This window comes from Nestor notabilis, unplaced genomic scaffold, assembly GCF_000696875.1.
Source record: "Nestor notabilis isolate BGI_N333 unplaced genomic scaffold, ASM69687v1 scaffold33235, whole genome shotgun sequence".
Classification (NCBI taxonomy): Eukaryota; Metazoa; Chordata; class Aves; order Psittaciformes; family Psittacidae; genus Nestor; species Nestor notabilis.
Genome location: NW_009931151.1, coordinates 1 through 11,446, shown reverse-complemented (window position 1 = coordinate 11,446; position 11,446 = coordinate 1). Strand labels below are relative to the sequence as shown.

Genomic DNA, 11,446 nt, shown 5'->3' with positions numbered 1-11,446 from the left:
GAAATGGAAAGAGGAATGATAGTAAAAAAGAAGTACCTCTGAACTTCGTGTAGAAATGGGACACAAGCTGAGTAAAGTATGTGTATGTAAGTGGCAGAAGTAATTTGTGTGTTGATAGATGTGTGGTAATGCTGAGGTCTCTGTTGCAGGAGGACGGTTTTAATTCAGTGTGTGCCTGCTGCAGGTGACAGGGATCTGCTGAGGCTGCCGAGCAGGGCTGTTACCCTAAAGAGCCCAGGGACACTTGGAAACCCCACATCCAGGCAGCTTCTCAAACCATTTATCAAAGTGCCTGGTTTTCCCCTCAATTCATCGTGTGAACTAATGCTAAATACTAAGCAAGGAAAAACCCTACATTAAATGAGCAGTTTTGGGGGAAATGGTGCAATTCCATTAGTGTTTGTCAGGTTTTCCTTATTTCTGTTTTTATTTGTCACTGCTAATGGATTTAGTGCGACCTACTCCTCCCCTCCTGTCTCTGCTAGCTGTTAACCCCTTCCCCTGGAAATTCACTCACTGGCTTATTTCATCATTAATACAGTAGTAGGCAAAAAATGACCTGCAGACCTTTAGCACAGATATGAGTGTTGAATAATTCTTTGAATATCTATTGTGTGAAGGGTTGTGTTTCAAAATTGTTGCTAGGTTTCCATACAGGACATAACTGTATGCTTGTAAGAAAAGGCAATTTGTGTCTTTTCTAATTGTATAATGTAGATAACATGAAGAGTATCAGATGACCAGTGGGTACTTAAATGAGTGCCCCTCTAACATGAAATTAGCATACCCTGCTAAATGGGCTATGGTTTGGAGACTTGGGGATTTTTTTCTTTTGCCTTTGACTTTATAGGTGACCTTGAGCACTTTTTTTATTCTTTTGTTTCTGTGTATCCTCAATTTGCTTTTCAGTAGAGTAGGGATAATTACACCTTCCATGTATACACAGGAATTCTGTAGGCTGAAACAGCATTATTAGTGCCACTTGCTACTTAATCTCCCTCAAGTATGCCATGTGACAGCCCATCAGGCTGACAGACTTGTCTTCTGGGCTCTCCTGCCTTCCCAGCCCGGTCTCCCTGTGTTTGTTTGATCTTGCACTTTGTTCCTCCCTAGCAGTGTCACAGCCTGTGCTCTTCAGTGCCTAGGCTTCACCTAGCCTGGGGAGGCTTTGGGGAAAGTCTGGTGTTGCTAGGCGCCAGCATGAGACAACATAGTACTACTTTATAGAGGAGTCAGGTATTGTTTAAGGACAGTTAGTGACACTGCTTTCTTTAGGTGCTTGCAGGATTTCCATATGGCAGTCTAATAGCTTTATAGGGTGGTTTGCATATAAACTTAATGAGGAGATACTTAACAGGCTGAGTATGACTCTTGGGTGACATAATGCAACACCTCCTGAGCCCGTTGGAGGGATCGTTTAATGATGAGAGCAGCAGGAAGATACTGTGGTGTAGCAGATCCACTGCTGGCTGTAGGCAGTAGTACTGTGGGCTTACCTGTACTATTGGGCATGCAGGTGCTGGTGTGCTGGAGGAGCAGTGAAAGAGCTAGAGGAGCAGCAGTGGGCCAGCTGCGTCCATGGCGTTACCTGGCAATGAGTCACTGTGATTGGAGTAACAACAGAGGATTGCTTCTGACCCGGTGCTGAAGTGCCCCTTGTGCGATGAGGAGCCTGGACACTGGGGACATGCCTTGGGTTGCTGGGTGCCCAGGTCAAGCACTAGAAGACATTTCTGACTTCTCCGTACTCAAGATGGGGAGTGCTGAGGTAAAAAATTGCTGAAAAGCCTGTGAAGGCCTTCATTTGTGTAAAACCTGAGCGCAGTCACTCAGGTGCTGTCACAGCCATTGCTGTGAGATGTTGCTCACTGTTTCTTGCCCTACTTGTGGCAGGTAGGGAAGGACCTCTGCCTACCTACTTATGGGGCACTCTTCGGAGGTCTGTGTGGGGCCAGCCTCCCAGGCACTGCTGGAGGGAGCAGGGCCCTTCACTTTGATAGCACATATGAGCCCAGAGGTACAAAGAAAACTTCTGATATGTTTAATATGCTGGTGAGACTTATGCTCATTTAACATTGGAAGACCACTGCACAGTGGTAGCACTTTCTTGTGTTGCAGGATCTTGCATTGCATCTTGCCTGTGAAATAGGGTTGGTTTTATTGTTTTGGATTCTTTTTTGACTGCGGAATACCACAGCCTTTCCTTTTCTCCAGCTGTTACTTCACAGCTCTGGTCTAACCTCTTTAATCTTGTAGCATTATTTGCATGCTTGGCTTCCCGTTTGGTTTGGGGTTCTTATTTCATTTTGAGGATGAGCAGTCCTTTTCCACTATAGTCATACTTCTCATTCTCAGTGAAGTCACTTACCTACCCAGCTTTTCCAGTCAGAAAGACAGTGCCTATTTTGTAGCTAGGACACCAGAGGAATGGAGATACTCAATGCCCGTGCACCATTTGGGGCAGAATGAGGCCACTTTCCTAAAGGCAAACTAGAGGTTTAAAAAGTTGGTGGCTGTGTTAGTGTCTGGGGTAGCTCATTGAGCAAGTGAGCTAAATTTTCAAGAGATGAGCATGAAAGCAGTGACTTGGACCTGTGTGATTTGAACTAATGGATGTTTTTACTTGGAGCAGAATAAGATTTAAAAAGCCCCAACCTTTTGTTTTCTTTAGAAGAGCTGGTGATTTCTTGATGCAACCGGTTTACTTGGGTTAAACACTACACTCCAGCAAGTCTTCTCATCAAACCTTTAATTTCATTCATTAAATGAGCATATATTTATGGTCATGTAACTGTGTTGTAGCTAGTCAGAGCTCTTTTTCAGCTTTGTGCTTGAGCTGTGACTGCTAGTTTACTGCAAAAAGACTTGAAAACATGCAGGAGAAGTGGGTGTGAGGGTTTTGTTACGCTGCATGCAAATGGTACTTTAATTTTCTCTTTGTGTCAAGCTGTCACATAACACTACCAACTTTTCTTGGAAGGGCAGGGGAAGTTTCTTTTTCTCTTGAGTTCATAGGTAAGGGGGATTTTGTGTGAGGGTTTCTGAAAATTAAATGCTTGCCATGCAGTTGTTACTGTCATTAAAATTGCTGTTAGTACAATTCTTTAAAACAGGCCATATAGAATTTCACTGCTCTGTGCTACAAATGTTGGAAGAGAATGAAGACAATCTACTCTTAAACTGCATGAATAGTTATTTGTAATTTTTATGTGAGCTTACAGTGGATCTAAGGAATGTGTTGTATAATAATAGCAATCCTTGGCAGTGGCTTTGTTTTTCTTTCTTTAAGAATTCCTTCGCAGTTGTATTTTCTTTTTTAAACCAGCTGACCTCGAATGATTTAAATGTTCTGTTTATGTCTTTCTGCAAATTACTTCATTTGTTTAAAAAGGGAGCCTCATCTGTAAGGTACAGAGCTGTTGAAGAGGGTAAAGGTTTACTATTATCAGTGACCACTCATAAAACTATTTAAAACTGGAGAACCAATGTAGGTGAGCAGAGCAAGCAACATTATGTCTGTCTTGATAACTTGAAATGCTGATGAGTAAAGAGTTTTAAACAGACCAGTGGATGAACTCTGGTACCTTAATTTTAAATCTTCCTGAGCATTTGCCAGATAAATATTTAAAATTTCTTCTATAGTATCTTTCTCCAGTTTTGACATTAGTATGCCCATTCTGCCTTGTGTAAATGAAGTTGAATTCATGTAAATGAAATTAATTCTGAGTTGGTCCTATTTTAGCAGTGATGCACTTCATTTAGAGGAGCTGAGCATAGGTAGCTGAACTGAAAAAGTTCTCTGCATCACTGTCTGCAAGTGAATAGCGCAAAGCTGGCCTTTGAGTAGCACTATTGGTTGCCCAAGTTCTCTTTTGATATGGAGAAGCCTCTTTGCCCTAGCTGTTGCGGTGTTTATTCAACATGGCATCAGTGGTTGCAGTAGACCTGTGTTTTTTAGTCTGGGTGAATTCTGTCGTCGTAAGCCACTTGTTTCCCACAGTGCCCGCACAATGTTTGCAAATCTTCAAGAGCAGCAGCATATTTGGAGAAGGATGTGTAATCCATGTTGTGTTGTGGGATGTTTTTTAAGTCACTTGGCTGGTGTCTCTGCATAGTGCAAGGAAGTTATTTAAGGAAGCCATTCTATCCTGAGGTGGATTCTGGAGTGATTATTATGCTTCTTTGGTCATTTTAAGAGCTGAAGACAGGGTGTCATGAGGCATTTTACTTCCCTTTCTCCTGCCTCTCCACCTCCTCACAAAAATCCCTTCCTTTGCTTATGAAATAAGATTTTTTCATAAGGTGAGAAGAGCGGAATTTGTGTTCAGGAATTCTTGCTGTTCGCTTGCTGTCCCTGGGAACCAGTCAGAAACCTGTTTTAGTCAAGGTGTGCAGAACTGCTCTGTGTTTCGGGTGACTGTGGTGTTGTGTGGTGAGTGAAAGACCCTGCTCTTTCTGGGGGTAGGCGTTTTCATGCTGCCTGTTCTTGTGCAGGTCCCTGCTGCGCGGCAGCCCTGGCCGTGCTTTCACCACCCCAGCAGCTTCACGCGCAGGTGGGAGCCCTGAGCAGTGGCTCCAGGCACACGGTGTCAGTGGAGAGGAGGCTGATGACTTTGTCCTGCCACATGAGATGTGCTGCAGGTGTAGAAGTTCAGAAATGTTGTTCTTGCTTTTACTTTGTGCACAGAAATCTATATCTGGTCTGAAACAATTATTTTTTCAGATTCTGGCGCTGGCTGTAGTTACTCACATGGTTGTTTTAAATTGTTGTGACATCGTGGATATTCCTATCATCCAGTTATTTTTGATCCTGTAGAAACATTTCTGTGCTCTCATGGCATACTTGAATGTATGATGTTCCCTTGGATAAACTTGGTGGTGAATCTCTGTGAAGAGTTTGCTTGAAACGTATTCTTGTAGGGTAACTGGGCACAGTGAGCTCAGGATAAATACTTACTTAGGATAAGAACCTTTGATATCTGGTAATCTCTCCACTGTTACTTGCAAAGAGATAATTTTCTGTAACAATAGTAGGTTTGATCCATGAGAGCAAACCCTTAGATCAGAAATGGTGAGTACTGACCCCAGAAGATTCATCATCACTGCAGAAGGTGTCCTTAGTGTTACTTGCAGGTCCTCTGTTAATGACTGCAACAACTTGCACTGAGCTAAGCAGGGACTACTAAGTCACAGTGGTGTGAATTCAAGATCTGATAGCTTGGGGGACTGCAGATGCTAGTTGGAATTGCCCTTTTTCGAGTAATAAGAAATTTCTGCTTTTTCTGTTTGCTTTTAGTTCCTGAAGTGTCCCTGTAACCAGCATGGCATATTTCTCAGGCAGTGTACTACACTCAGTGGTATACTACACCACTTCAGCCTGAGTAGCTGCTGTATGCCTGATTCACGCTACTGACACTTTTGGTTCAGGAGACACTAGGCATGGCCACACATCCTGTCCTGGTCTGGTAGTGGAGAGGAAAATGGACAGATCTGTTGTCTGAAGTAGTGTGGTCCTTAACTCAGAGAGTTGAGTGTAATAATTCTTAGCTTGCTGGTGTAGCCTGGGTGCCTGTGCAGAGTTGTTGGATTGCTCACACTTGTGGGTCTCTTGTTTTGGTTCCTTTCCTCTCAGCCTCCAAACCTACTTCTGTGTCAGTGCCCAGCATCTCATTGTCTCTGGTAAGCGCTAGTGCATGGTTCTCTGGTCTTGCTCTTGGGGACGTGTCTGTCAGCCTCGCTGCCCAGCTCACCCCAGCTCTCCAGTGTGCCCCTGCTCTATGTCACTACTGGTTTTCCTGTTCCTCTTCCAAGTTGCTTTCTGTCCATTCAGAGTCCTGGTTTCCCTTTCTCAATGTGCTCTTCCAGGAGATGCATTGAGCTGTCACCACAGCTCTTGCTACAGAAAGGGAAAGCTCACGTTACCCTCTCTGGCTCCCTGCATCCATCCCCTGCTTTGTAGCAGCACTGGGTGCTCATCAGCCCCTTCATGTGGTCCAGCTTTAGAGAGTTTAAATAACAAAATTGTACCAGCAAAATAGTTTTCTTCGAGGAAAATAACTGAAATGGGCTTGTGGAAGAAGGGCTGGGCACATGCAAAAAGCCAGGGAGAACAGTGCAGTGAGGACCAGGGAGACAGCAGCTGCAGCTCAGACCCTTACATCCACTACATCCCATTTCAGGGATGTTCCCCTAGGGGTCTGTTCCTTTAGGGACTCTCTCAGTGGTGATGCTGCTGTGAGAGATGTGGGCACCTAGAGCTGCTCCTGACTGGTTTCAGCACAATCCCATGTGGATTCAAAGCACATATGTAACCGGGGCTTTGGAAAGAACAATTAGAAATCGTATTTTCTTCCCTTTGAGCCCTCATGTCTTGCGGTTCCTGTACCTGCTTTCTTCCCTAAACTTTATTTGGGGCAGACTGTTTGTATGGCAATGAAAAGAACAACCCTGGAAGAAGGCTGCATTCCTAACACATTTCAAGTCTGTTCTGAAATAACCAGGGAACAAAATCCCTCAAATAAACATTTTCTGGAATTTTTTATGCAGACAGGGTATGCATTTTTTCCCAGCCATTGATCTTGGAAAGAGCACAACACACAATTTTTTTAATTGATCTTTGGGCTCAATAAAATGATACGTGATATGTAAGACCAGGCAGTTAGTTGCAAGGTTTATAATGAGGAGTTTTAGTAGTGGATAATGCTGTTATCCCCAACTGTAACCACTGAAAGAGCTGCCAAGCAGCATTTCAATTCTTTTATCTTCAAATTTCAATTTTATTTTTTTTTTCCAGTTCTACTGAAAGATGGTTAAATGTTTTTATTTGGATTTTAACAGGTTGTGTAAACTAGGATTTTAAAACTTTTGTATGCAACCCATTGGGAGAACAGCCAATTGGACACTGAGTTACATGTAACTTTTCATGGCAGTGCACTAGTTTTAATTGTTGAGGGGGAAATGGAATTGTATATTTGAGATGAGAAAGAACAAATGAATTAGTAAGTTGGGATTTAGTACACAATATGCTGATACACAATCTATGTATGTATTAATAACTGACAAATAAAAGCATAGTGATTCCTGAATAGAAAACATAATCGGGATTTTTTTAAAGAGTGTTCAATCATAAACTTTTATGGGGTGACTTCTGTGTGTTGCTTCCTCTCCCCATCAGTACCTCTGAAATAGCTCTGTAACTATAATCTACTCTGGGACAACGGGAAGAGGATTTGTAGTAACACTCCCGTTGTTTTTCATAACCTTAAACATGAATGCAGCAGCAGTAACCTGTGACTGGCAAGAGGCAGGAAAGTAAGGGAGGGAGGCGGCATGTCGGGAGGTCTGAAAGCACTCCAGTGCTGCGATGGTCAGGGGGCTGTTAGCCACTTTTCAGTCACTTGTTGCCTGGGAGACAAATGTAATCCAGGGATTTCCCCCCCACCCCCCCTTCCTCGCTGGTTTTTGATTGGAGCCACTATTGACTTTTGGCTTGGAGGAGGTAGTGAAGCAGCACGCCAAGTGTCATAAGATGGAAATTAATCACTAACCGATGGCTCTGAGTTCCAGTGATTTCCTTTCCTGTGATCGCTCTGTATATGGGAATACTAATGACACATCTAAACAGACAGTTAACGAAACTCTTCACACCTCTGCCAGTCAAGAAGGATTCTTAACCAGATGACACTTAAGGTTTTTTTTATTTCGGTTCTCATGTGTGATCGTGGAAAAACAAAAGTAATGATCTTAGAAAAGGAACTTTGCATGGTTGGAGAGCATTACCTTAAACTGCAATTGGTTTTGGTGCTAAATTATAAGTCAGCTCAGTTGCAGTGAAAATAGGGCAAATCTGCCTTCCCAATGTTTCATTTAACAAGGAGTGTAATTGTTCTCAATACTTTTTGTGTGAGAGAGTTTCTGGTTTTCAGTGAGACTATTTTTGGCTTTTGCAAGAATATGGGCAAGCCAAACAAATTTAGCTTAACAATAATGAAAGGTTTTGACGTTACTCTTCAGTAGTGACTTCATCTTGCAAGGCCCTCAACTTGAACTAACTCTGATGGGTTTTGGGGAGTAATCTTTTCAAGGTAGATGAAAAGGCTGTCTTGGAAGTAAATGAAAAAAAAACCAAATCAGAGAAGTTTGGAAACAATAAGTTGTGTTCCAGTAAGTACAAATAAGGTAGATGATATTTAAGTGTAGCTTTTTTTAAAAGCTTATCCCATGCTGTAAGGAGTAAGGAATCCAGCAAAGGTTTTCTCCTGAAAAATGTTCCTAGTCTTGCACATTGCTTGCTTAAAAGGAAATTTTATGTTGTTCTTGCTGTGGCTCTTGGATGGAGCATGGAAGTGGAATTCAAGAGGTTTGGATTCTATTTTTGACTCTGTCCTTTGCCTAAAAAGTCACTTACTAGGCTTATCATGTCAAGTCTCTGGCTCATTGTCCCATATTTGAAAGAGGGCTAAACATAACAGCCTCCTTTTTGCAAACTGGTTTGATGGAAGCACACAGCTTCCATCACTGACACCAGCAGCAGATCGTTCAGTCATCTGCTTTAGTGCTTTATCGAGACAAAAACCCGAGTCTTGTTTGCTCGTGCTCTCTAGGCCCTTGAATCTAAGGCTTTTTGACCATGCAAGGGTATCACTTCACCTCAGGAACAGGGAGATGTCTCACTTTAGACTCTTCAGTGGCCTTTCTGGTAGAGCACCCTTGGGAAGCAACAGGAGAGACAGGCTTGAGCCTTGCCATCCTGAAGAGGCTTGACCTTGTGTCCCTGGTTCCACCAGAGCAGTGTGCAGAAGGTGGTTCCTTCTTCATGCCCTCCAGTAGATGTGCTTGTTTCTGCAAGAAGGTGGTCGCAGCTCCTATGGGTTGTGCCAGCCCCTCTCCTTTTCTTTAAAGCCAAGTCTCAGTGCTGTGAACTTGCTAGGTGCTCTCACACAGCCATCCAGTGGTGCTGGGGAAGATTTTCCTTCTTCATTTCTCCATTTTTTTGGGGGGAGGAGAATTTAGTGCGAATTTGCTGTCTATAAGCTTGGGAAGAGATCCGTAAGCACTTTGCACACTGTGTATCCTAAAGCCGTCTGTGCAGTAGAGGAGCACTTAGGAGTTGGTAGGACTCCACAAAGATGACAAGTTTTCAAAAGGAAGCAAGTGTCCAGTTTTGGTCTTCCTCGTGGCTTTAGAAAATAACAGGCCACTTTTGGTATGGATTTTTGTGTGCGTGTGTGTTTGCCTGTTCTTCAACACATGAAACCGAGAGCCTTGCTCCACTGATAGAAGTTGGAGTTGGGAAAAGAGATAGTCCTGGGTTGAAAAGTGGCTAGAGGTGGTAGTGCAGCCTCCCCTGCCTGTTCCAGAAAACATCAACATTTACCAACAACCTTATCATAATGCCTTGAAAGCCTGCCAGTGGAGTTCAGTCAACGATTAGGATTGGTGTTTGTTTTTATGTGTGCTCAAGCAGACCAAGGCTGCTCCTGAGCTATGATTTCGTATGGTTTCCTAGTGGAATCTGAGGGAAAGTCGGTTTTCTGTTTGTTGGAGAACTCAGACAAAACAATTCAAAATATCTGCACCCTGACATCTGATGGTATTGAGATAAGAACTGAAATTGCACTGCTTGTAACTGCAGAATAAATACTGGATTTTAGTATAGTCTTCGCATTACAGATTGACTACGTGAGTTGCTCTGTGTGTCCAGAAAGGGTGATTACAGTAACTGTTGTTTCAACCGATCACAGTTTCACAACATCCTTAAATGGTTTAAAATATGATTATACTGTGGGCTTCTTGGCTGTTGTTGTTGTTTTGGGGTATTTTTTTTTCTCTTTAGGGGAGAAAAGATGATTAATTTCCTCTTGTAGTATAATAGCACTGATGTCATGTGGGTTGAAGGATTAAGTCCTTTTATTTTTAAAACAGTTGCTAGGGTGTTTAAACCCCTCCTTTTTACCCCTGTTTCTTGTTAGTATAAGCAAAATGAAAAGAAAATCACTTTGAGAAAGAATCTGTTTATCTTCAAAGTTTCCATCTAATAGTAACTCAGTAACTGCAGCTTCTTATTCTTCCAATACGGGGTGATGGGGAAGTTGTCAGGTATTATTAAATCGTATTAACTAGTAACAGTGGGGAGGGAGGTGGGGGGAGGAGCCAGACATTCATTCTTACTTTTCCCCCTCCCTGAAGTGTGATTTAGACCGTACAGTCACAATACGTTATTAATGGAGCAATAATCTCTGGCAAGCAAAGTATGTTTCCTTCTGTCAGACAAAAAACCCAAACCCACTGCTTTTCCTGACAAATACTGCTGAATAAATAAGGCTGTGCCATTAGATCAAATATTTGATTTTTTTTTTTAATTCTTTTTTCTTTGCAGAGTATTGGAAAGGGGTCCTTGTGGTGTATAGACCCAGAATATAGACAAAATCTTATTCAGGCTTTGAAAAAGACACCCTATCACCCATATTCGCATGTGTTCAGTACACCTCCCACATCTCAGGCATATCAAAGGTAAGAACTAGATGCATTTTACAACTCTAAATGTTTTCATCCAGTGTTGCATATGAATCTGGGGTAAGACATTAAATGTAATTAAGTGATGCAGTTTGGAAATGTGCTGGTGAAGAAATCCCAGGGGTGGTGGCAGCAGCCTGGCCTCGCTCAGCATGTGACTGGGCACCTTCTCTGCCTATCCTGTCCCCCTGCGTGGCGGCAGTGAGTCCTGGGCCGAGCTTGCGGTCCTCGGTGTGTTCCATGGAGTCTTTTGGCAGGAGATCACCTGTAACTAAAATGCATATAAGCCAATGGAGAGCTCTGAAGTGTCCACTTTTATCCCCTTGGTGGTAGGTGAAAGCACAGTACCCTCGCTAGGAGGAGATGGGCTCATTTTTCCCCCACAAGTGAGCTATGGGGCTGGCTGTGCAGCTGCTGGGTTTCCACACGAGCCTGTGCCCAGGTGGCAAACATTCTCTGTCCCAGGTTCTGCTCCCTGGGCAGTGCTGGCCACAGGTCATCCCGGAGGGGCCTGGGCACAGCAAGAGCTGGTTTTCTGGCTGGCTGCAGTGACACAGGCACGCAGCGGGATCTTTCATTTCCTTTGCATTTGGTTTTGATCTGTCCGTGGCTAATGTTAGTGAAGGAAAAGAGTTAATCTACAGCTGCTGCCCGCCAGGCTGGGAGCAAACAGTGGGTTTTGACACAACTGCTTCTATTGCTGTGTGAAGAATTTTCTTCACTTTGTCCCGCTGTTGTTGGCTCGGTCATGGCTGGGTCAGACACCCAGTGATGGGCAGCGCTGTGCCGCACCCCACACATCGGGAAGGGGTCTGAACCGGCTGTGGCAGGGGTCAGCAGCACCACCAGGACTATGAAGTGCGGTTTGGGGAGAGGGGAGAAATTGGGGGTTGATTATGTTTTCCCCGAGCCGTGTCATCGCTCGCGTTGA

General features: G+C 43.5%; 1 protein-coding gene across 1 annotated transcript in view; it reads left to right on the top strand.

Moving 5' to 3' along the window:
* LOC104406681 (forkhead box protein N3-like) overlaps positions 1-10,512 on the top strand; it is a gene marked incomplete at its 3' end in the record, with an annotated part of 27,909 nt that extends 17,397 nt beyond the window's left edge. The window contains exon 2 of the mRNA XM_010015750.1: positions 10,379-10,512. Within this exon, the coding sequence (XP_010014052.1) occupies positions 10,379-10,512 (134 nt within the window). The remainder of the gene's footprint in view (positions 1-10,378) is intronic.
* Positions 10,513-11,446: the final 934 nt, after the last annotated feature.